At 34.5% G+C, this 27,113-nt stretch overlaps 1 protein-coding gene and 2 long non-coding RNA genes across 4 annotated transcripts; 1 reads left to right on the top strand and 2 right to left on the bottom strand.

The window, feature by feature from the left end:
* Positions 1 to 2,219: 2,219 nt before the first annotated feature.
* LOC136210507 (uncharacterized) lies at positions 2,220 to 3,049 on the bottom strand. The gene has a single exon (XM_066001785.1). It carries the CDS (start codon positions 2,964 to 2,966, stop codon positions 2,409 to 2,411), a length of 558 nt encoding a protein of 185 aa, XP_065857857.1. The 5' UTR covers positions 2,967 to 3,049; the 3' UTR covers positions 2,220 to 2,408.
* A 10,428-nt stretch (positions 3,050 to 13,477) lies between these two features.
* Positions 13,478 to 15,768, top strand: LOC136201753 (uncharacterized). Its single transcript, XR_010674100.1, has 3 exons — positions 13,478 to 13,736; positions 15,033 to 15,491; positions 15,580 to 15,768. It is a non-coding gene; the product is annotated as an uncharacterized lncRNA (long non-coding RNA).
* A 152-nt stretch (positions 15,769 to 15,920) lies between these two features.
* LOC136201737 (uncharacterized) lies at positions 15,921 to 17,426 on the bottom strand. 2 transcript variants are annotated; one of them, XR_010674089.1, is made up of 5 exons: positions 17,193 to 17,426; positions 16,621 to 16,785; positions 16,474 to 16,531; positions 16,279 to 16,340; positions 15,921 to 16,131 (listed from the first exon to the last, which is right to left on the bottom strand). It is a non-coding gene; the product is annotated as an uncharacterized lncRNA (long non-coding RNA). The 2 variants fall into 2 exon arrangements; XR_010674083.1 differs by having other exon boundaries at positions 16,474 to 16,785.
* Between the last annotated feature and the right edge of the window lie 9,687 nt (positions 17,427 to 27,113).

The following is a 27,113-nucleotide window of genomic DNA, read 5'->3' as shown; positions in this document are numbered from 1 at the left end:
TAGAAAGCTAATTTTTCGAGTGAGGTTCGAGAAGAATTTCTTGTCTGGAATGTGTGCTGGCCGACATTCATAGCATAGGGGGGCTACTTATATTGTTTGATATTCCTAATCCCATTAGGTTTTGGTTAATTAGATTTCTAATAGGTTTTGTAATTAAATAAATAAAGTATTCATATAATTTATATCTAATATAAATATATAATTAATAAATATAATTCTAATCTCATACTTCATTAAGTTAGGATAATTATTTAGAGATATATTCACATTATACTATCTAATTAACATTATCTTTTAATTGATTTAACCATAAACATAATCTAATTATAATTATCTAAATAAATCAATTAAATCAACTTAATATCACCCCTATAAATTTCGCCCCACTCAAGTCCTCCCTCTTAAATTACCATTCCGTCCTTCGATCTTAATTCTGTGTGTGACCAATTAGGTTCTTATGGCAACTAGTCGTATATGTTTATTTAAATTGATTTAACCAAATCAATTTAAACTAAACATATAACGGAATGAGTGTGAAAACTGTTATTGTTAAAATCGTCATATTCCCCTAGAGCTATAAGAAGCCAGGTTGATTCTGACGTTTACCTTTCTGCATTAGGTCTAGTATAATTTGATCCTTCATCAGGTATATTCTGTAACTATGGAATATGTCAAGTTACATATAATGAGACGACTATTTTACTTGTCCAGGTATAATTAACTTTGAATATATATAGGTTAAGTGAAATCTCCATTTCTTTTCTTAACCCTATCACCTTGCAAGGGTTTCGGTTAATTCTTCCACAAGAGGCCATCGATATATCTCATATCTATCAAGAGTGACGAATACCCAATCTAACATTAACTACCCTGTAATTACTTTATGTGATACCCAACGTCTATCCTCACACACCCCATAGTAGCCTCTGTTTCGGACAGAGTCAAAGCACTACACTGCATAATTCAAAATCACTAATTTAATGTTTATTTGAGTCTGGTGATTACTTATACCTGCTAATATAATTTGAGATTAAACATGTGACATTAGATAAATCCATCCATCCCGTTATCTCAAGTCGGGTCCCCAATCCTAATTAACTCCTTAACCGGATCCATGTAACTGTCTAGATATCTCCATAACTAAAGCTTGTAAGACCAGCTCTCTGTTCACAATAGAAAACACTATTACGTGCAAGTCTCAACAGCACTATGTTAATCCCATGAATATATTATTTGACTTGGAGTTGTTTTAAGTTTATTGATTTATTATAGAGTTGCGTCTCACTTCATGCTTGCATGAACACTTTATGGTCACTTAAATAAATTCGAGATTTCTTTTATTTATTTTAATTAGTTCTGATAAAAAAATTAATGCATTTATATAGTTAAATATATTATATCTTATAAAACAAACGATAATGAACGATTCGTTTACAACTGATTTATATCCTACAATAATTGGCTATAGGGCACTAAACCCCAACAAGTTTGAGTTCTAACATATGTAGAAAGTTTTAATAGGAAAAAATTCACCTAAAGAGTTCCTGACAAATCTCAAACCGAGAAAGTAAACAAACTATATTCTTTTTCTTTTTCTTTGTACACACATCCAACATGTGATGTTAGATGTAATTATATTGCACATTCTTTTTTATATAGCCAAGGTTTAAGCAGACTTTCATATATTTGATAGTTTATTCAAGTCAGGGAAGAATTGAATTGTTATCAAAATTTGGAAACATAATACATCATTTACTTTCGGAACTTGTCTAAAAAACTTGATTGACCTCATAAATTTTCAAAGTGTCTCGATAGCCCTTTCAGCTTGTATAAAATGTTTAGTTAGCCCTCTGAATTTGCGTAAAATATAATCAATTGATCACTCGGTTACAAAAAAAAAAGTAAGTTAAATGTAGAAGATGTATTCCATGCATCTTAGAATGTTATTAAATAATTCAAAAATAGATTAAAAATGCTCAAACTATAAAATTTGTCTTTTCCGCATACCTCGATTTTGATTGTCTTACTTTTTTTTAAGACACGTGGAATACCTCTTCTGCATTTAACATACTTTTTTTACAACCGAGTGATCAATTGATTAAATTTTATGCAAATTCAGAGATCTAACTGAATATTTTATGCAAGTTGAGAGGGCTATCGGAATACTTCAAAAATTCAGTGGATAAATCAAGTTTTTTTTGGACTGTATTAAGCCAATGTTGAAATTCCAATGTAGCATGTATATTAACATGAATAGTACTGATTACATCTGAAGCTTTACAAATTCGCCATTGCGAAAAACAGTTTATCATCTATATTACCAATCGCTCTCTTAATCAAAGAATCGTAGAATAAAACAACGAAAAAATCCCGAAAAACAATGAAAAATCCCATTTAGAAAACGTGAATTAATATAGCTGCCTGTGGCTGTAACCCAACACAGTGACAGTCTTGCTAATCTCCCTCCCAACTCTCCCTCCATTAATTGCCGCAGATGCAGCCATAGACAATCCTTTCAATTCCTCAACACTTGCATAACTCTTTCTCGCCATTCCATTCCTTTTCTCTCCACCATTCGCCGACTTGGACAAAATCGTATTTACCTTGGAGCATTTTTTGGACGGAGGAGTCAGTTCCGGCGGCTTTCTGTTCTCTTTTCTCAATGTAGCAGAAAAATCCGGCACCGATTGAGCCAAAACAGAGTAAGAGTACCCTTTTCTAGCTTGAAATTTGACCTGTTTCTTTGGTGTGGTTTGCTTCAAATCACAAACTTTGCATTCTTGGTGCCTTAAGTTGTTCATTCTGAGTTTAGAGTCCCGTAGCTCAGCATAAGCTCTGTATCTTGGTCCTCTCTCCATGGTGTAGGTATCAGAGGTGAGTTGTAGCGGGACTGATCCTAATGAATGCTGAGAAAGAATAAGAGAGATGGGTTCAAGAGATTGGAGAGTTGGTTTTGGATCAGCCATAGATAGATAGATATTAGAAATTGAGATGCTTCACTTCTTTATTAATTGCTCGTGTAGATGCAGTTTAAAGTTTCAATGGTTTCCACAACGGTCTAATACAAAAAAGGAGAGACAAAATTTACCCTTTTCTTTTTCTTCAACGTTATTGTTGAGGTGGGTCCCTTTTTAAAGCATCAAAGTGATTCGAATCCCATGGGATTCTCTCTCGTCACCATCGTGTCAGTTTTTGACATTATGACACGTGGTGGTGATGACAAGCCAAAAAAATTCTCATTCCCACAAGAAAATCCGTTATCTTCGTTTCATTATTCATGGACACTTTTTTTTTTTTTTTTTTTTGGTAAGAAAAACATGATGACTATTTAATTATGAGTTAAGAGGACACGCACGATAAAAAAAAAAAAAAATTAACTGTTTTTTATGAGAAGGAAATAGAAGGGATACTTAAATAGAGATAATAGATTTTCTTCATTCATTTTTTTTCGAGGTGAAAAATTATTAGAAATATCTGGTTTTCCATGTCAAATGAATGATCGTTTATACGTATTTTGTCATATGTAACATGAATCTATATATGTTATAAGAGGTTCTACTATTTTAATTATTAAACAGAGTCATAATACACGTATCTAAATATGAATTGGGAGTCCTCTAAGTGATATGGAAAATCAAATGCTTAGTATAAAAACTCCTTAAAAGCACTTCAATCTAGAGGTGGATTTTAATTTTTGATTCTCCTATCATATTAATCTAATTGGATTAGTGACAATTTCATATCATATTTTTTTAAATGATTACTATATACATATATTAATAATGACTTTTAAAAAATATATGAAAATATTTTTAAAAGAATATGTATATATAAGAAGATAATATTTTTAAATATTTAATATTAATATGCAATACTAATCATCTAAAAGTTCGTTATTATTACGGTGGGGTCATTTAACGTGTTTACAAACTTGATAACTTATGAAATCTCTTAGATCGGAATTCCTTCGTTGTGAGTACTTTTGGGATCAGTGGGGGACACTCGAATATCCTCTGCTTTTGGGATCGCATTATACTTATGGATGATTTGCAAGATCTCTCTAATATCCTCTGCGCGTCTTTCCATTGAGATGCTTTTAATAATCATATCATCCATATATACGAAGAAAGTTTAACCTTCCTTTCCCTCAAAGATTCGGTTCATCATCCTCTGATATGTTGCTCCGACATTCTTCAATCCAAAATGCATGACCTTGAAACAATAGGTTTCCTAGTGGGTGACAAATGATGTTTTGAAAATCGACCAGAGGGTTCCATCTATATTTGGTGGTAGCTAGACTTAAGATCCGTGAATGAATATACTTCGTACCCTGCTATTCCATCTACTAGAATATCAATGCAAGGTAAAAGATAGTTATCCTTCAGGCATGCCTTGTTGAGATCAGTGAAGTCAACACACATATAATAGGATCTTCCAGCCTTTTTAACAAGCACAACATTAGCTAACCATTGGGTATAGATCACTTCTTCGATGTCATCCGCCTTTTTTAGCTTCGCAATTTCTTCATCGATCGCTTTTTGTCTTTCAGGTCCATGATTTCATTTTTTCTACGCAACGGGTGTTGCATCATCTGACAGGTTTAATTTATGAGTTATCACATCTGGACCGACCCTTGTGAGGATCTCATTCTCCCATGCAAAGACCCCTTCGCATTGGATCAACACTTTTGTGATGGCTTCCTTGATTTTGGGCTTCAGATTCTTTGTAATTCGCACATGTTTGCCAGTTACTATCACAAATAACTCGGTTTCGCCCAGGGCCGTTGTGGTAGGTTCTTCTTCCTTTTCCTCATTGGTTTGAGGACGTATAACCAATGACGCAGAGTAAGTTTCCTATGCCATCTTCTGGTTTCCTTTTATCATGACTCCTCATTTTTTTGTTGGGATGTACATCGTCAAATGGCGGATATAAATTAGAGCCGCCGTTTCCGAAAGGAAAGGCCTTCCCAGGATCACGTTGTATGGAAATTGTCCGTCCATGACGGAAAATTCTAACTCTCCCTTACAGGCTTGTTCCTCATCTTCTATCTCGCATTCCAATATGATCTGTCATTTAGTTTGGATCGTATGTCCGGTTACGCCTAAGATGTCAACAAATGTTTTTTCGACTCTAATCGGATATATCTTCAGTTTGGCGAATGCCCCTCTTGTAATCACATTGCATGAACCGCTAGTGTCAATCATTACTCGCTTCATCTCCTAACCTTTGATGGCCATTCGATCACCAGAGCATTCGCATGTGGTGATATCATAGGGCCAGACCCAACAATGGCCAATTAAGGGATGTTTTGTCAACAACAGCCATCTTGGCCTTCTTGGTTGGCGGATGATATCCTGGTCCATTGGCAATAACATTGATGACACCTTTTGAATTTTTCTTTAAATCCTTTGCTTGTCTCCCTGATCTTTATCATTTTGAACAAAATTATCCAACTTGCCTCTTTCTATCTTTTTGGATAGTTCCCAACATGCTTCTGTGTCATGGCCATTCACCCGATGAAATCGGCAATAGGCTTTGGCATTTCCTTCTACATTTCCCCCTCCTTTGTTGACAGGATATTGGATGTCCCATTTGTATTGACTTTTCTCAATCCACATCAGGATTTCTCTCCTGGGAGCATTCAAATGGGTATAAATGGGCTTTTTTTGTGTTCCTCTTTCTTAAAGGTGTATCATGAAAAACTTCCTTACCTTTAGGCTCGTTCGGTTCTTCATCATGGTTTGCCTTTCCCTTATCACATCGTCAGCTTCCATAAACCTTTTTCCATTTCAATCAACTCCATGAAAGACCTGGGGCATTTCTGAATAAGACCTTCTCTTAATCTCTTGCATGTTGTGTTGCGGATCACTACCTCTACGGCTGTGTTAAGGTCAACTATCATGATATGAACACACAACTGGTTAAACTTGTCAATGTATTTCCTCAATGATTGGTCTTCTCCTTGCACAAGGTCGTATAGTCTTTGACAGGCCACCACCGGAGGAATGCATCCAGCAAACTTTGTGCAAAACTCACGACCTAGCTGCTCCCATCCATCAATTGATCCAACTTGGAGGGATTAGAACTAATAGAAAGCTGGGCCTTTGAGGGTTGTAGAAAAACTCTACAGATACTTCCTTTATTGGTATCACAGACATCCATTAACTCATTGTATTGTCGTGCATGGGCTTCCGGATTCCCATCACCTTTGTACTGTGGTAGTGTGTGTGCTTTGAATCTTCTATCTTTTTCATAATTGAGGATAAGTGCTGTGAATGGCGAATCCCTGTTGGTGGGTCCTTGTATATTGGTCGAATATTTGTGTTGTTCCAAGGTCTCCAGTACTCGTTGGCGTATCTCGTCTTCTATGCCCCTTTCCCCATGATGTGGAGGGGTGAAATATTCTATTCCACTATTACGGAATTGATCTGCCATTAGTCATGACAAGATTACTTCATGAGGATTTGGGCGGTCCCTCTACTGAGGTATCATGCGTTCAAAAACTGGGTCAAACTGCCACTAATCTCTGGGTATTTCGGGTCTGTCCAGCTTTCCAAAAAGGCCTCACCGAGGATTTCTTCCTTCATGAGTGATAACTGCGAGGTTTGCATTATGAGTTGCTAGAGGGTTTGATGCCCAAGGTGGCATGAAGGAGCTATGATCCGTAGATGAGCCCATGACCGAACCGTCTTGTAGTAATGTTGGTGTAATCGTTGTACGATTTTCCCATATTCCTGGGTTGGTACTTCTAGAACCGTTGAGCACGCTTCCCCTTGGGATATTCCCTAGCGGTTGACTATGTCCAATTGCTGGCGCATCTGGAACGTTTCTTAACATTTGCATCACACGATCACTAGATTCTTGACCCAAATGTGTTGCTACTGCTATTCCAATGTCATGCAAGAATGATTAGGGTGAGGAATCCTATGCGTCTTGCATTTGTATAATAGAATTACTGTGGCAAAAAGGTGAGATTGGTCTACTTTGAGTAACCGTACTTGGGTGACCCTTATAGTGGTGTTCCCGTCAGTGACCCCAGTAGTGGGTGGTATCCCATCAGTGGCTATTTTTGCTTGTGAAAAACTCTAAATATATAAGAGCTCCACGCTCACCGCACCAATTGATAACTTGTGAAATCACTTGGATCAGAATTCCTTCCATGTGAGGTGTCATTGGGATTAGTGGGGGACACTCCGATGCCAAAGTCAGTATGATATTCAAGAAATTAATAATAATAATCTCAAAAGTGCTATAGAGCTAGTAAGTGTATCTCTGATTCCAAGATGCTGGGATATTTATATAAGTTTCCGTAACCTATAGCTTTAATGGCAATAGAAGTGAATAGTCGTGCCTTCATTGTCCATTTAATGCCATTTATTAACAGTGTAATAGCTTTAAAAAGGCTTCTTACTTAGTTACGTTTCCACGCTTTTCCTCATAACTATCATGATGCATAATGGGGGATCAATAACTATCTGTTTTGACGCATCCCTTATGCGGGAAGGATACGTCCACGCCAGTCTTTTCTCCCGCCTTGGTGTATCCCTTACGTGGAAGGGATACGACCATACTAGCTTTTCCATCTACCTTGGTGACACGTGGCCGGTTATGATGCTGGCGACTCTTTTGCTTTATGGATTATTTCCATACTACTCCTTGGATAACATTTCAGACGTTATCAAAACTAAAATGACCTGTAACAATATAAGAGGTTCAAGTCGTGTTTGTAATTAATAATTATAATTTTATTATCTTTATTAATAAATGTGATATGTAAAAATATGAGAGGACGTAACAAATAATTTTAAATATTCATATCATTTCATGTCATTTTCAAGTAAGCGTATCAAGTCTAGCTCAATCCAGAAATTTGTGTGTCAATCCAAAAAATTGACACATTACCTACTAAGTTAAACTCAAACACTAAAATTATATATCGATTTTGTGTAGTATAATCGGGATATTACCTCTATTTCTAGTTATAGGCGTGAAATCAGATTCATTTGGCCGTCTGTGTTCTTTGAACGAAGCCACCTTTGCCGAGCGACTTCCTATTTCATATTCCTTCTTTTCATCTATCAAAGATTCGTAAAACTTTGGAATGGCATGTTTCTATTTTCAATGAAATTTACTGATAGTATTCCGTCAGAAATATCTGCAACGTTATGCCCTCAATTCTCACCCATTTTCCGCTCCGTTCATCCCCAAACTCCACAAAACACTTTTTAGTAACTTCTAAAAGTTAAATAAAATATAAACTTGTGGAATGAATACTAAAAATAATTAAAATAAGATTAATTGGTTTAAATGTGCTAATAATAGAAAATATGCTTACAATGACCAAAGTGAATAAAATTAAAAGTTATGAACTCGTGAAATTTAGATGATAAAGACGAGATTAAACCTCACTAAGGCATGCCCATATCCAATTCATCATTTGGGGATCAATAATACTAACTTGTACTATTATCAATCAACTAATTAAACATAGATTAAATATAAAGAACCAAATTGAATAGACTTAGAAACTTTGTAACTATCATAATCTGAATGATCAGGTAATTTATCTCAATGTGGTTCGTTTATTTCGAATCATTTATGAATAAATTAAATCATCTAAATCAATAATATTAACTAGCAAAATTTCAATATCAGATTTAAGCACAAAAACACAAAAAATTGGATTAGAAATAGGGTAATTTAAACTCATGGCCACTGAACTTTACCAATTTTCATGGTATGACTACTGAACTTTACACTTTGTTACACCTGTCGCCATTAAACTTTAATTAACTCATCAACATGACCATTAACGACCTCAAAATGAAAATATTCAAGAATTAAAGTTGTCCAGAATGATATTTAACATGAAACAATATTTTTTATTTTCCAAAATTACCATTTTTTGAGCTTTCTGTCACATCTCTCTCATCCAAACAACACCTAAATGATATCAAAATAAAAAATTTTAAGAATTAAAGTTGCTTAGAATATTATTAATTCTTGAATTTTTTTTTATTTTGAGACAATCAATAGTCATTTTGAGGCGTTGATTGAAGTTTAATGGCCATAAAAGTGTAAAGTTCATTAGCTTTTATGTTACATTTTGAAGTTTAGTGGCCATACCGGGAAAATTGGTAAAGTTTAGGGCCATGTGTATAATTTACCCATTAAAGATGTGAACTATCATGCGAACCACCCAAATTGTGAAAAATTCCATCAAGGAGCTAAGGTCTATCCCGAATCATATTTAAACAAAATCATAACCTAAACAATTGATTTAACTGGTAAGCTATTATTTTGAATTGATTTAAATCAATATAGAGAAGTCAAGTATATACACAAACATACTTGACAGTCTCTTTTGGAAATATACCAAGCACCCAGTCGCACTAATGGATTACCGACGGAACATTCCGCCAAAAAAACGTCAGCAGTAATTTTTCCTATAAATGAGGACCTTTTCGATCTCTGATTTTTACGATTCTTGTTCCATTGGAATCTTTTGATGATCCGAACATTTTTGTATTCCATGGCCCAAGGCTAAAAACAATCATATCTAAGGTTATTTTCTAATTTTATCCTAGATTTCACCCGAAATTTCACATAGTCACAGCTTCTTCGTTAGATCTCTAAATTGAGCCCAGAAAAATCTGTTATGACACTCTCGGGGGACATTACTCACTAAGATGTTGTGAAATTCAATTTGGTTCTTTCAAAAATTTGGATTTTGAATGGGAAATGGTTGACTTTGACTTCCTAATGAGTGATTTTTTCGTGATCCATTTTTTTAACATATTTTCCAAACATCTTTCAAAAGTTTTCATCAAAAGACTCCGACTGTAGTGTTTACAGTTACCCCTACTTTATCATAATTTATGTATTGTGTGCAATTTTAGAAAACTGAATTTAAAGTAGATGTTTGAAAAACAACAATGCTTTGGCCCTACTTTGAAGAGGTAAAAACAAATATACAACAATGTAACAAAATATGAAAAAGTAAGAGAGAGATACTACCTGGAATTTCGAACAGGTTGACCAAAAAAAATTGTTGTTGTCTTGATGTTATTTGATTTGTCGGTGAAAGTCTTCTCCTGTCCCAAAAGTTGATCACTCTCGTCAAACAATCCAGGAGAAGACCCTACAAAACCCTACTCTCCCTTCGGGAGACTTTGTCGAATAATTAATTAGACCTTTTTTGTTACCCGACTCTTCCTTCATAAGCCATCTATCTTATAGAAAACAAAACCCCACTCTCCCTTCGGGAGCCATCTGGGTTTATTGAATAATTGATTGGAATTTTTTCTGTGACCTGACTCTTCTTTCAAAATCCATCTGACATAAAGAAAAACAAAACCCCACTCTCCCTTTAAGAGTCATCTGAATTTATTGAATAATTGATTAGAATTCTTTATGTGACATTTAGTTTCGTTGAATAATTGATTTAGAATTGTTCATGTGGCCTAACTCTTCCCTTAGAATGCATTTGACCTATAGTAAAACAAAACCCCACTCTCCCTTCGTGAGCCACATGGCTTCGTTGAATAATTGATTTAGAATTGTTCCTATGACTTGACTCTTCCTTTGGAATCCATTTGACCTGTAGAAAAATAAAATCCGACTCTCCCTTCGAGAGCCATCTAGTTTCGTTGAAGAATTGATTTAGAATTTTTCACATGACACAACTCTTTCTTCGGAACTACTTGCAGAACCCCACTCTCCCTTTGGGAGCCATCTATCTTTGTTGAATAATTGATTATAATTTTTCCTGTGACCCAAATTTTACTATAAAAGCTATTTGACCTACAGAAAATGAAACCCAGCTCTCCCTTTGGGAGCCATCTAGCTTTGTTGAATAATTGATTAGAATTGTCATGTGACCCGACTCTTCCTTCGGAAGCCATCTGGCCTATAACAAACAAAACCTCGCCCTCCCTTCGGGATCCATCTAGTTTTGTTCAATAATTGATTTAGAATTGTTCCCATGACCTGAGTCTACCTTCGGAATCCATCTACAAAAAAAAAAAACAAAACCCCACTCTACCTTAGGGAACCATATGGCTTTGTTGAATAATCAATTAAAACTTTTCCCATTGTTTGTCTCTTCCTTCGGAAGCCATCTATTCTACAGAAAACAAAACCACATTCTCCCTTCGGGAGCCATCTGTCTTTGTTGAATAATTGATTGGAACTCTCCATGTGAGCTGTCTTTTTCTTCAGGCTTCTATTGGGAATTTCTACATGTCTATTGACAGTTATACCAGTCCACGTGGGACTAAATTTTTTGCATAAAGAGAACAAACCATACCTCATTTTATGGTGGTTATTAGATGATTTTTAGCCTAGCTCCCTATGGGATGACTATCGACTTTCGAAAGTATTCATAAAAATGAACTATGAAGAAAAACTCAATGCTCATATGGAGGTTTGGAGTTGTTCTGGATTTGTAATAGCTCATGCTTTATTCAAGCATTCTTGATTTTGAGATCTGTTACCTCAAAAGCGACCCAATTAGTCTCCTTAATGACCTTGAGTTGATGGCTGGGCCGGCTTGCCTTTAAGGCAGCCAAGGCCACTACCTAGGCCCCCCTAAAAATTGGGGCCTCATATATATATTTTATATATATTTTAGTTTAGTATAATAGGTTATAAAGTTTTCAAATAATTAGGCCCATTCTGGAATTTTTTTTTTTTTTTTGAAGAAGCCCATCCTAGAACTTCAATTTATTATGCATAGAGGGGCCAACTTGATAATAAGAAGGCAATGTATATATAGAATATAGATTACAGGAAGAATATATTTATATATTATATAATTAGTATGAGTAAGTCAAATAAAACAAATTAATGGGTAGACTTATTCTTCTATACAAATCCTCCAAATCCACTATTATCTTTTCATCAAATTCATTTTAACAGTCTTTTTTATTTGAATTTTTTTTATCTTATCTATTTCCGAACTCTTTTATTATTTATAGAATTTTACTAACAATTCCCGTAATAGTTGCATCTGCAGAAAGAAGCTTTTCAAAATTAAAATTGATTAAAAATTATTTGCGTTCTACTATGTCTCAAGAAACATTAAATGGATTAGCTTTATTATCTATTGAAAATGAGACATTAAAAGACATTGAATATAAAAGTTTAATTAGTGATTTTGCAACTCAAAAGGCTAGAGCAATTTTTAGATAAATATTAAACTTTTAGTTTTACATGAATAGGGGTGAGATCTAGTGTGACAAGGGGTTAGAGTGTGACAATGAGCTTATTGTGTGACATAACAAAACTACGTAGTTTTGATGATAATTAAAAAGGGCAAGGTGACAAATTTGTAAATAAAATGAAATAGATGATAGAGAAAATTGTTTTATTTCTTTTCTTTAAAATACATTTTTCCGACATCTCTAACATCGTTTTTCAAAAATTTTTATACTATTAGACTCGTCTAAATTAGACGGTCATTTTAAGATCCCTGAAGCTCAAGTAAAAAAATTTCCGGTGAACGGAATCCGGGTGGGTGTTTTCCGGCGAGAAAGAAAGTGCCCAGAAAATTCTCAAAAAATTTCAGAAAATGTAAAACATTATTCTAAGAAACTTTAATTCTTGGGTCGAAGCGGAATTTCTTACGGTTAAGTCCCAATAAAAACTTTTCCTTAATTGTATCTATTTTACATGCTCCAACAATTTGTTGGGTCAAAATTGTAAGGAATCTCGCTTTGAGCCAAAAATTAAAGTTTCTTAAAATGATGTTTTACATGTGTTGAAATTTTTTGATAATTTTCTGGGCATGTTTTTTTGTCCTACTTACATTGTTCCAAATTAGTGTACCATTTGTTCCAACATAATACTTATATTGTTCCAACAGAAATTGTTTTATTTTTTTTTAAAATAAATTTTCCCGATATTTCTAACCTTGTTTTTCGAAAAATTTTATACTATTAGACTCGTCTAAATTAGACGGTCATTTTAAGATCCCTAAAGTTCAAGTAAAAAAATTTCCGGTGAACGGAATCCGGGTGGGCGTTTTCTGGCGAGAAAAAAAAGTGTCTAGAAAATTCTCAAAACATTTCAGAAAATGTAAAATATTATTCTAAGAAACTTTAATTCTTGGGTCGAAATGAGATTTCTTACGGTTTAGTTCCAATAAAACTTGTTCCTTAATTTTATCCATTTTACATGCTTCAACAATTTATTGGGTCAAAACTATAAGGAATATCTTTTTGAGCCAAGAATTAAAGTTTCTTAAAATGATGTTTTACATGTTTTGAAATTTTTTGATAATTTTCTGGGTACGTTTTTTTATCCTACTTACATTGTTGCAAATCTGTGTACCATTTGTTTCAAATCAGTGTACCATTTGTTCCAATATAATGCTTATCAGTCCCGTTCAATTGGACCTTGATATCCAAACACTATTTGGACCTTCGCCCTTTGATTAACCGATAATCTAATCCTACGGTATAAAGGAATTGGATTATTAAAATATTAATTAACAGATTTTGTCTTTTATAAATCCAATAATCAGTATTTATCCCTAAAAACAAGCAACCCATCACGTGCAAAGAGAGAGAAACACAGTTGTATTGCATAAGAGAGAGAAAAAGGTAACGTCTTCCTCAGTCCTTTGATCGTCCGTCGATGGTTCTTCTTCTTCACCGGAGAAGACAATAATCCTCGTTAATCCTCAGTCTAGTTGATCATTCTTCCTCTTTCCCTTTTTTTTTATATCCCTCAAGGTTCTTCCTCTTATCTTTTTTATATCTGTTGAATATAAAAACTGCAATTTCAAGAACATAAAAAGTAGGATGAAATAAATAGGAAAGATCCTGCAAATTGGTTTTAATAAATCAACCACTGTCAAAAAAGAAAGCAACTTGCAAAAAATAATTTAACTGAAAAAGAAAAAAAAAAGAAGTCGTAATTTGCCATTATTTGAAAGTGCAAACTTTTGTTTTGTATCCATTCATCTTTTCTGGAATGAGCAAGATTATTTCTTTCAATTGTTCATCTCCAAATTAATTTCATTGATACACTTGTCTCAAAACAAATGCATATAAACAAATTAATATTGAGGAATGCAAATACCGTAATAAGAAAATCAAGCATTCTTGCCCAAAATAACTCATAAAAATGCTTATGTCGCCCATGGCTTCTCAATATTCTATTAGTAGGATTTGAATATAAAAAGGACTAGAAAAAAACAATTTTATTTGGACTGAATCATTAATGAAAAGAGTGGAATTTTATGTTTTCTTATACTGTGGATAGGGTTTTAATTGTGGTAAACCGAGTCGAGTTTTGGCCTATTCGTGCTCGGTTCATTAGTAAATTGATGAGTATGAGTTTGAGCTCAAACTGAAAATCATGTTCATGAGCTTTTCACGTGCTACTCATTTATTTGTTCACGAGCTTTGCTCGTAACCAATTCCGCGAATAACTAATCAATTGTGTTCATCTTTTAATTTTTTTAGTACAAAACTAGCTATATGGTTTTGAAACATACAAAACTAAAATTTCGCACAAAATTGAGCTCATGAATGGTTGAGAAAAATATATGAGATGCGTGAAAAGTGGATTCCTGCATATGTCAATAAATATTTTTCAGCAGGGATGTCAAGTAGCCAGAGGGTTGAAACTGAACATACATTCTTTAAGCGTTATTGCAGTAAAGAAAACAGCTTAATAGATTTTATCACACGTTTTAATAGGACAATTGCTCATCAGAGGCATGAAGAATTAGCTAAAGATCATAAAGATTTGAATGAGACACCCGTTTTGCAGTTAGGGATGCTAATGGAGAACCAAATGACTCATCTGTATACTAAAAAGTATTTTCAATATTTTAAAGTGCAGCTTCATGATAGTAATAGCTATTTAGTTGATGTCGTACTAGAGGATGACATTCATGATGTTTACAAGGCGAACAATGTGTTTGCTAACAACTTTAGAATGCGAACACTTGTACATGATAAAGTGTCAAACATAGTGACATGCAGTTGTAGAATGTTTGAATTTGAAGGGATTCCTTGCAGGCATATATTGGCTCTTTTACGAGTGAAACAGATTATGGAGTTGCCAAAAGAGTATATTTTGAGACGATGGACAAGATTTTCACGAGTTCATAAAGAATCATGTCAAGGTCAAGATGGTGGAGATAGTTCATTGATAATAAGACACAATAGTATGTTCAAACTTGCTTCTACTTTAATTGATGAGGCTGCTATTTCAATGGAAGGGACTGAGTTTGTTAAAAAATCAATTAAAGGGTTACTGGAGCAAGTTAAGGAATTAAATATTTCTGTTCAACGATCTTATACAAAAAGTTCCATAACTGGAACTTCGCAAGAAAACCGTTATCTAGATCCTTTTCAAGTGAAGACTAAAGGTAGTGGAAAACGACTAATATCATGGAGAGAGGGGAAGGGAAAAGTTAGACATTGCTCTATATGCCGAAGTACTAAACATACCAAAAAATCATGCACATCAGTTAGGTGCGTATTCATATATATGTATATGTTTGTGTTATATCCATCTTTATTATGTTTGGTTAACTTGCTCAGACTATACTATGTTTATTAGGTCAAAGATTGTAGATACTGAAGTCGACAATGCATTTGTTGAAGACGGTCACTTGGTATAAAGACTCAAGATTTATAAGAATTCTAATTGCAGAGCCTGCTCATATTTATGAATGTTTTTCTAGCTATCTATTAGATAAAAAAAAAAACCAACTCTGTATTATACATTTCATTTTTGTCTTAATATGATAACTTCTTTCAACTTGATTTTCATTGCTAATAGTTAAAATATAGTGTTAAATTTGAATGGTGGAAATCAAAACAAATTCAATTAATAACAAGCGAAGATATGACTTCAGGTACTAAGATTAAAGAATGAAATTTTTTATTTGCTACTACTAATGCTAAAAGTGGATTTATAACTAAAACAACATTGTATTTACATCTATTCCAAATCTCAAAATGGCTTAATGGAGCTTATAAGAATAATAAAAAAAAAAAATCAAAACCATTACTCCTTTAACCAAAAAAAAAAACATAGTTTACTCAATTTCTTAACAAATGCAGCAGCCAAATACGCTGAAAGAAAGTGATTTCTGAAGGAACCAAGAAGCTGCATCAAAAAAATTATATCAGTTATGATAGTTTAAAATTACCAATTTTTAGCATGCTCAAGCTTCATTTTTAATTACTTTTTTTTTAAGATTTAGATTCCCAACTAGAAATTATAATTTTATTGATAGGGTTAAAGCTGGCTTACTTTCTTATATTTGGAGCCTTTGCTAGTCCCTTAATGTCCATGCCATAGCTTCCTGTACAATTCTGCCAAACTTAAAAAAGTTATATACATACAATACAATGAACACAAGAATACAAAAATTAAAACTCATCAATGGGAAAAAAGCAAATATATTTTTTGCATTTATCCAAAAACAAAAAGTTTCAGAAAATGTACCTTAGCCACCAAGGTTTCCCAATATCAATATTACATTCACACTCATGAGCACTGCATTCTTGAAACACAAATCAAACCAATCAATAATTAATAAAAATCATGGTAAACCTCTAAATTGTATATAACATTTCCATTGATAGTCTAAACCTCAAAGCTGAATTTCATAGGCATAAAGAAAAGCTATTCTTAATAGTGTTCATGTTGCTCATCAAAGGACACGAAAGAGAGAAATATGGCTAGCTTCTGGCAATGTACGGTTCCTATACGCCTCCTTTCTCTATGGCTCTGTTGTCTTTAGTTAGCTCATTTGTTCTGCAATGGTAAACATCCCAGGACATATTCAAAATTTGATGTCAAAGAGAAGATTAAAAGTTGATTAGTAACACAAAATTGGATTATTACATTATTTAAAATGAGAATCTGAAGAATTAGAACAGAGTATTTCAACACAAGCTTAAAACCCAAAAATAGTGGTTAAGATCCTAGGAGTGTTAGCAAATTTGATTTGAAATTGGAGACCGTATATCCACTAAAAATGAGAATTAAATTGCATTAACATAGCAAATAATAAAAATCCCTAGTATGTATGCATAACAATAAAAATCCCTAATTTAGATTCGACATACTTATCAAATTGACTAACTGATTAAATTCTTACTGGAGAAGAAAGAGGAGGAAGAGATGGATACAGAGGAAGGAGGAACAAGAAATGGAGATACCTGAGATTATTATATCTCAGCCCTTTATTGACTCCAATCGAACTACCAGCCATTTATTTCTTCGACAGAAAAGACGAACGATCAACTAGACTGAGGATTAACGAGGATTATTGTCTTTTCCGGTGAAGAAGAAGAACCATCGACGGACGATCAACGGACTGAGGAAGACGTTACCTTTTTCTCTCTCTTATGCGATACAACTGTGTTTCTCTCTCTTTGCAGGTGATGGGTTGCTTGTTTTTAGGGATAAATACTGATTATTGGATTTATAAAAGACAAAATCTGTTAATTAATATTTTAATAATCCAATTCCTTTATACCGTAAGATTAGATTATCTGTTAATCAAAGGGCGAAGGTCCAATTGAACGGATCTGTAATACTTATATTGTTCCAACAGAAAAATGTTTTATTTCTTTTCTTTAAAATACATTTTTCTAACATTTCTAATCTCGTTTTTCGAAAAAGTTTATACTATTAGAATCGTCTAAATTAGACGGTCATTTTAAGATCCCTGAAGTTCAAGTAAAAAAAATTCCGGTGAACGGAATCCGGGTGGGCGTTTTCTGGCGAGAGAAAAAGTGCCTAGAAAATTCTCAAACAATTTTAACAAATGTAAAACATTATTCTAAGAAACTTTAATTCTTGGGTCGAAGCAAGATTTCTTACGGTTTTGACCCAATAAATTTTTGAAGGATGTAAAATGGATAAAATTAAGGAAAAAGTTTTATTGGGACTAAAATGTAAAAAATCCTACTTCGACTCAAGAATTAAAGTTTATCCAAATAATGTTTTACATTTTCTGAAATTTTTTGAGAATTTTCTGGGCACTTTCATATTTTTTTTATCGGAAAACGCTTATCTAACCGCCGGATTCCGTTGATTTGAGACTAAACCGTAAGCAATGTTATCAAAACCGGACCGGACATCAAACCGGATTTGTAACTGGGTCACGGGTTACTTGGTCGGATCGGATGGCTCGGATTGGTCGGACCGGATGACCTAATAAATAAATAATTATATATTAATTATATATATATTAAAATTATGTTTATAAATCTAAATTCACTTACAATTAAACCAACAATTTAGATTTACATTTTGGCAGGAAATGAACAAGCATAAGTCAATATATCAAAGCATAAATCAACAAGCATAAAAGTATCAGTATCATTTAATAATAAAAAAATCAGTATCTATATCAGTTCCAACTTCCAAGAGGAATTTCAGCATAGGAGTTCAATTTTTAAAAGGGTTCGATTAAATTAAAAGAAGGTTTGGTATTTCTCCCCTGTGAAGTCGATGCAGTCAGAGGCGGAGGAGGCGCTGGGTGGTGGAGGAGGCGGAGGCGCTGGCGCTGGCGCTGGGTGGGTATGAGAAGGAGGCCGGATGCGATTTTGGGGAGAAAGAAGAAAGAGACAAAAAACTTTTAATTTAGGGTTGGTTTTAGTACAAATCTTTGTTTTTTAATTGGTTGGTGCTACTGACAACTTTTCATTTAGGTGGAAAAAATCGAAAGTTTAAAGACCCGGGGTCACATCGGTTCCCGAGCTGACCGCCGGGTTCCGGGTTTATCCCGGGTCTCTCCGGTTTGTTGAGGATTCAACAAACCAGAGTGGCTCGTACCGGTTTTCTGGCCGGTTCTCGGTCCGACCGGCCGGTCCGGTCCGAGCCTGATAACATGGACCGTAAGGAATCTCACTTTGAGTCAAGAATTAAAGTTTCTCAGAATAATGTTTTACATTTTCTGAAATTTTTTGAGAATTTTCTGGATAGTTTTTTCTCATAGAAAAACAGATCGCCGGATTCCGTTCACCGGAAATTTTTTTACCCGAGCTTCTGGGATCTTAAAATGACGGTCTAATTAAGACGAGTCCAACGGTATAAAATTTTTTGAAAAACGAGGTTGGAAAAGTTGAGAAAATGCATTTTAAAAAAAAATAAAACAATTTTCCTTTTCCTTTTATTTACAAATTTGCCACCTTCCCCTGGTTAATTACAAAATTGGTCCTTGTCACACAATAAGACTTGTTACACCATAAGAGATGTGTCACACTTGAGTAATATATTTGAGGCCCTGGGCGAGATACGAAATGTAGGCCTTTTATACATAAGTAATATATATATATATATATATATATATATATATATATATATATATATATATATATTACTTATGTATAAAAGGCCTACATTTCGTATCTCGCCCAGGGCCTCAAATAGTCCCGAGCCGGCCCTGGTTGATGGTCTCATTCAATGTACATATGCACTTTACTATTTGTGAATACACTGATAGATGCGTATGTAGATTATGTATGTATGGATGAAAGTATCACATATATTATCTTCTCTAAATTCGAGAGATGTGGCACCTTTCGGATCAAGGAACAATGTTTTAGCGAAATGTCTTACTTGTGAGAGCTCATACTATGTAAGAGAGATACAAATGATGAGGATGGATAGAGCTGAAATGAGAAGCTCTACGGGTAAGGCTTTAACTTGAAGAGGCTCATATTGAGATATTCATTCGGTAGGAAGTGTCGATGCATTCATTCCCCCCTAATTTTTACTTGAATTGCCTTTTCAAGATTTTCGATTCCGCGGGATGTCTCTATTGTTCTTCTCTATTTCTCCTTTTGCCTAAAATGCACTTACAGGTTTTCAATTCATCTTTTTACAATCTCATTGTTTATTCTCTATCTCTCCTTTTGCCTGGATAGCTTCTTTTCAAGTTTTCAATCCAACATTATTTTTGTTTGCCATTCTTATTGCCTAGACCGCCCTTTATAAGGTTTTAATCTAGCGGGCTTATTTTTTCTTTATTTGGACTCATTTCTTTGTGTGAGGGAGTGACTTTCTCTATTAATGTCGGGAGCGAGGCTGAATTCTGATGTGGCCTTAAGGGGACAACGATTTGAAACCTCAGAGAATAAATTGTGGCGTAGAATGGGTACAAAAGGAAAAGTGGCTGGAAGCAATATAAAAGAAGAGACTCATTTGTCCTTCTATTGCAGAGCCCATAAAAGGGGAGAAGCCTTGACCAGAAAGGCTCAGTTGTAGGGATTTTATTGGCCCTTAATGGCTAAAGATGCAGATGAATACATGCAGAAATGCGAAGCATGTCAAAGATATACCTCAGTCATAAGATCCCCTACTTCGGTCATGAAGATCATCAGCCCAACCTGACCCTTTGCGACGTGGGGGTTAAACATCTTGGGACCATTTCCCAAGGCTAAGAGGTAAAAAAAATATCTCTTAGTGGCTATGGATCATTTAACAAAATGGGTTGAAGCGAGCCAATGTCAATAATCACTGGTTTGCCATTATTGATTTAATGGATAAGCAAATACTCACAAGGTAATCCCACATGCAATCATAATGGCCAATGGAAAACAGTTCGATTGCGTAACCTTCATAGCATACTGCCAGAAGCTAGATATCAAGCTTCCATTCACTTCTATTGCCTACCCCCAAACAAAAAGAATGATAGAGGTCACGAACTGAACAATCGTACATGGCTTACAAAAACAGTTGGAACTCATAGACTCTGACTAAATGTTTTAAAACTAGACTGGATCAGCCGATTGGACCCCAGACCAGCCATGAGTCTGGTCTGGTTTATAGGTGCTATGGTTTATTCATATTAAACTAGACTTAACCGGGGGTCAAACTAGGAACCATCATCAAACCAATGAACCGAATTGGCTTCGGTTTTTTGAAGATTTTTTTTTTAAAAAAGGATAAGAGTAAAAACTAAGAACTGATTTAATAATAAAAAATTAAAATTAAATACTAAATTTTAAATAGGAAAAAATTGTGTTAATTAACTTCAACTTTAATATTTATGTTGTGTTAAATCCTAAATTATGAATCGTTTGTGTTAATTAACTTCAACTTTAATATTTATGTTGTGTTACACTAATGGTTTGCTTTTGGATTTGTGAATTTTTATATTATGTTTAGTTAAATGAAATTTCATTATATATATATATATATATATATATATATATATATATATATATATAAATAACCCATGAACCACTTCATGATGTTTTGCAATAAGATGGCGCAAAATAGGGTCAGCTATCTTTTCAAGTCTCATTCCATTGGTCCTCAACGCGGACGACTTGACTATAAGTATAGCTACAGTGCACCAAAAACAGAGATGGCGGCTATTGAAAGAAAAAAAGCTTGCACCCGCTCGTGGAGTTCACAGCAAAATAAGACTATTCACGACAAACTTAACTATAAAGGACTCATACTTATAGGTGGTTACGAAAGGGATTCTTAAAACAAAAAAGTGAGCGAGTGGGCGAAAGAGCATGACACCCTTATATTCCAGTCGAGCTACTTTATTCCAGTCACTCAGCATGATACCTTCAGTGTGCTCCTAGCTGCCTAAGTGAGTTTGCTAAGTGAGGACATTTCCTTATTTTATTAGAACTAGAGAGCCACCTGATGGCATTTTGCACTAAGACTGTCGAACTTAGAGGCGACGGATGACCTACATATTTACGACATCATCTGGTTGAACCGTTGACCTAGTCATCACACCGGTTTGATGTCCAATCTAATTTTTAAAACGTTGCTCTGACTAGGTAGACCAATTACCAAACGTCTTATGGGCCTACTGGACCTCCCCCAAAACGGCAATATGAGAAACTCCTTTTTCCCTCTCATATAGAATCAAGCCTATTTCCCAATCGATATTGGCGCCCCAAGCCCCAAAGCACTGCTGTACTTAGAGGCAGACAATGACACTAATATGAGAAAAAGGTCGGATATTATGGAAGAAAGGAGAGATCAGGCAGCGATCAAAATGGAAGCTTACATACAACAAACGATGGTAACCTATGACAAAAAGGTACGACCAAAGCAGTTCCAATCTGAGGTTTTAGTCCTCCGCACGACCGAGGCATCCCAAGCCAAAGAAGGGAAAGGAGAAATAGGAAGGAAATGGGAAGGACCTTTCCCGGTAGCAAAATGTGTCAACTCTCACACCTATCGGTTGAAGCAAATGAACAACAAGCTCGTACCGAGGACTTAGAATGCTATTGCTCTATGCAAGTATTACCAATAAGCAAGCAAAGGGTAAGTTAGAATAAGGTTCAATTATTATATTCAAATTATTTTTGCCCTTTTGTAGGTCTGAAAGAAAGAATCTTGTAACTTCTTATGGCAACTATGATGTACCTTATTGCCTTTCGATAACCGTGATGTAACTTCTTACGGTTTGAATTTTTTTAAGACGAATGTGGTTTATTTGTGAAATGTTGGGCGTTTTAATGAGTTATCTTTTGGAATTTCTTAATCGACTATATTAAAGGTCAGTCCTATGCATGTGTTTCACCGATATTTTAATTTGGGCCAATTTCATAATTAATCTACTTAATTTGGCCTAAATTGGTAAAATTAATGGAGTTGGGGGAAATTAGGCAATTTAATTTGGCTTGAATTTGGTAATACTTTGCCAATTGTATTTTTTTCGTCAAAATATGTGAGAAATTAGAAGTATTGGGCCGATTTAGTTAATTAAATCAATGATGGACCTGCACAAAAATGCTAATCAGCCACTTAAGTTTCTAATTATTATTTTTTTTGCATTTGATCAACATGTATTTATTAATTTCATTAACGAAACACATGGGGGGCAATTATTTCACTCATATTTTAATTTGGACCAATTTCATAATTAATCTACTTAATTTGGCCTAAATTGGTAAAATTAATGGAGTTGGGGGCAATTAGGCAATTTAATTTGGCTTGAATTTTGTATTATTTTGCCAATTGTATCTTTTTCGTCAGAATGTGTGAGAAATTAGAAGTATTGGGCCGATTTAGTAATTTAACAATTATTCTGGCTGAATTGGATAATTAGCCAATTAAATCAATGATGGAGCTGCACAAAAATCATGGAAGTTGGAAAGTGAGGTAGTGGAGCTGAAACATGGGTTAGTGAGGGAAAGCAGTTATGGAACTTCCATGCTGAGCAGTTACAGAACTTCCTTGCTGAAACGTGGAACTTACTTGCTGAAACGTGGAACTTTCTTCCTGGGCAGTTTCTAACATATTTTTTTATAGCAGAAAAACATAATTCAACAGCAAAAATAGTTAGTGGAGGAGAGCAGTTACGAAACTTATTAGAACTTTCTTACTGAAACGTGGAACTTACTTGATGGATAGTTACCCCATATTTTTTACAGCATAAATACAAGTTTTGGAAGTAGGAAGAGGCATCCAGCTCAAACAACAATCAACAAAACAAACCAACAACAAATCTCACCAATGACTCAAAAGTCTTAGAAAAATGTCTACAACCAGTAGACTCAATTTCTTTCAATTTTCAATTGTCTTAGTTCTATACTTTCTTTCAATTGTCAATTCCAAGTCATTTCAATTCAATTCCTATATCTGTAATCCTTTCAATTTCAAAATCTCAATTTCGATTATTCAAGCATTTCCATTTATTCTCAATTTCAAATTCGGCATCGTTTCCTTCAATTAATCTCGATATCCGTTGATATAATTGACGAACTTTAAGCTTATTTTTATGTCCTTTAAGCTTTCACACAATCTTTTGATTTAGAAGTCAGATTTCTAATTTTTGTAAGTTTTCAACAAACTTTATAAAACGCTTGCAATCCGATTCACTAAAAAAATGCGTTAAACAATTTGGCACGCTCGGTGGGACCAAATTATGATTCTAACACTCAATCATGGATTCAATGGTGAATCCCAGTTTTACTATGTCTCAGGATGCAGAATTTGTACCTAGTAATACATGACAAGGATTTGATTCAATTGAGAGTTCTTTGGAGATTGTCACCGCTTTGCGCAATATGCAGAAAACGGTGGAAAACATATCCAAACTGATCATTGATGTTTTTGCACAGAAGCAGCAAACGGAGGCTCCAACAGGAACCATAAGGGTTCAAGCTGAGCCAAATACGACTATTTCTCCTACAAAAGGGAAGGAAGATGTGATGGTGCTTAACCCACCACAACAAAGGAAATGGGCTACAAAAAGTCATAGCAGTTCCACATTGGAACGTTATCCTACTCCTTTACCAAAGAAAGAGCCAGACAATGCAGACACAAGCCGCATGGGAGAAAGCAGAGTTGGGGTATCAGTCCTAGTGCAAAAAACTGAACAGAAATTGCCCACAAAAAAATCTCCCTAAGTATAAGCAGAAAGATCCCATTAAATAGAAGCCTAAGGATTTAATTGATTCAGGGGGCATTCTTGAACCATTTGAACAGAGGTGCATATTTTTGGTTCTAAGGTACTGCATTTACATTTTTGCTTATGATTCTGAATCCATTTGGACTAGGCAAAGACCAATGGATATTTTATTGTTTGAGGAGATCACTTAGAAGCATGTTGAAGTAGAAAGAAATAAAGGGCTAATAGTATCCCTCTGTTAGCTCTGTTAGCCCTATGGTTTTATTTCTTTGTTTTTTTATTTCCCTAAAAAGAAAGAAGTTATAGAAAAGAGAGGGAAATCGAAATATTGATGAGATTTAATGGAGCTTTCTTTGAATGGAAGAGAAGCATAAGTTAAGAAAGAAGAAGAAGAAGAAGTGTGATTGTGTGTTCAAGCGATTTTGTGGCAAAAATACTAATCAGCCACTTAAGTTTCTATTTATTGTTTTGCATTTGATCAACATGTGTTTATTAATTTCATTAATGAAATACATGGGGGGGCAATTGTTTCACCTATATTTTAATTTGGGCCAAATTCATAATTAATCTACTTAATTTGGCCTAAATTGGTAGAATAATGGAGTTGGAGGCAATTAGGCAATTTAATTTGGCTTGAATTTGGTACTGTTTTGCCAATTGTATCTTTTCGTCAAAATGTGTGAGAAATGAGAAGCATTGGATCGATTTGGTAATTTACCAATTGTTCTGCCTGAATTTGGTAACTAGCCAATTAAATCAATGATGGAGCTGCACAAAAATTGTGGAAGTTGGAAAGTGAGGTAGTGGAGCTGAAACATGGGTTATTGGGGGAAAGCAGTTATGGAACTTCCTTGCTGAGCAGTTACAGAACTTCCTTGCTGAAACGTGGAACTTACTTGCTGAAACGTGGAACTTTCTTACTGGGCAGATTCAAACATATTTTTTACTACAAAAAAACATAATTCAACATAAAAAATAGTTAGTGGAGGAGAGCAATTACGAAACTTATTGGAACTTTCTTTCTGAAACGTGAAACTTACTTGATGGATAGTTACCTCCTTATTTTTACAGTATAAATACAAGTTTTGGCAGCAGGAAAAAGCATCCAACTCAAACGACAATAAACAAAACCAAACCAACAACAAATCTCAACAATGACTCAAAAGTTTCAGAAAAATCTCTATAACAAGTAGACTCAATTTCTTTCAATTTTCAATTGTCTTTGTTGGTCCCGTGTAACGTGACAGTATTAGTTCCAAGGGGGGGGGGGGGGTTAGGAACTATTTAAAAAATTTCTCGTAAATGCTGACTTAATTATCTTTTAAGACTTTAACTTAGTCTTTTTAGGTCAGCAGAGCTGAGTAAGATTTGAGACAGCTTCAGTCAATTGCTGACTAGAGATGTTTCAACTGTGAGTTAGGAAGCAACACTTGGGTTTACTTTCAAACTCAACTCTTCAGATTACTCAACTCAGCATATACTTGTACTGAGTGATGTTAAGCAAGCAATATATGTATAAAGAGATAAAGGGTTAGAAGTTACTCAGCAGACTTATCCTGGTTCGGTCTCTCCGCCTGTGTTCAGTCCCCAGAAATCCTTCCGAGCTTTTGGAATCCTCTACTGAGCTCTTTAAAGGTAGAGCACAAACCGTTTACAATAGCAACTGAGTATGCAAAAGTACCTTCCTCTATTCCTCTACTCAATCCTATCTCTATCGATGTGTACTATAACCGAGTAACTCAGCTTCACTTTTCTAACCTTTTACAAATGATACAGTAGTTGTTCATAGTGAAACAAAGAACAGTTTAGATGACTAATTAAATCTAGACTTTTACACAAGAATAAGAGTTGGTGTAAGAGCTTGCTCTTTTTTGCTTTTCAAGACAGAGCTTCTATTTTGTATTTTATCAATGAATTGACATTATGAAGATCTGCGTTGATTCAAGTATTGGGGAGGCCTATTTATAGTGATGTCCGAGGTATCAATCATTTGCATCCCGACATAGCCGTTGTGGGAAACGTTCTTCTTTCGTCATCACTCGGTCAACACTCAGTGCCGTAGGCCAATCACAATGTAGTATCTTCTGTCTTCGTCAGATGCCAGGTCTGCCTAGTTGTTGGCGTCAGATAGTCCATGCTTCTTTTGGTAAAGTCTTCCCGATAGATTTCTGTGACTTCTGAATTTTTCTCAGAAGTGGACAGACTTTGTCTTCAAAGCTGATCAACATTGGTGCTGGCCTGACGATCATGTTGCTTGACTCAGCGACTTCGCCTTCAAGCTTTTATGAGAAGACTTTTCTTTCCAAAGCTGAGACTTTCATATGCTGACTTCATCTTAGATTTCTCTTATGAGCTTTTAGTCCTTATTCTTTTAATGTCTTATAAAAAAATTCACTCAACATTAAACAAACACATTAGTACAAATAAATCAAAGCATTTAAATTTAATGTGAATATATTTTTATCATGGAAACTTAATCTTACTTAAATAATTTTGTCAAATCAAAATCACGTAGAAAGGTGTTTCAACAGTCTTTTCAATTGTCAATTCTAAGGTCTTTCAATTCAATTCCTATATCTGTAATCCTTTCAATTTCAGAATCTCAATTTCGATTATTCAAGCATTTCCTTTTATTCTCAATTTCAAATTCGGCATCATTTCCTTCAATTAATCTCGATATCCGTAGATATAATTGACGAACTTTAAGCTTTTTTCATGTCCTTTAAGCTTTCATATATAG

This window comes from Euphorbia lathyris, chromosome 1 (assembly GCF_963576675.1).
Source record: "Euphorbia lathyris chromosome 1, ddEupLath1.1, whole genome shotgun sequence".
Taxonomy (NCBI): domain Eukaryota; kingdom Viridiplantae; phylum Streptophyta; class Magnoliopsida; order Malpighiales; family Euphorbiaceae; genus Euphorbia; species Euphorbia lathyris.
Note: the sequence above shows the minus strand (reverse complement) of the source record. Positions and strands in the feature narration are given on the sequence as shown.

Excerpts from the sequence above, each read along its gene's own strand:
- LOC136210507 (XM_066001785.1), bottom strand. The coding sequence starts at position 2,966 with ATGGCTGATCCAAAACCAACTCTCCAATCTCTTGAACCCATCTCTCTT.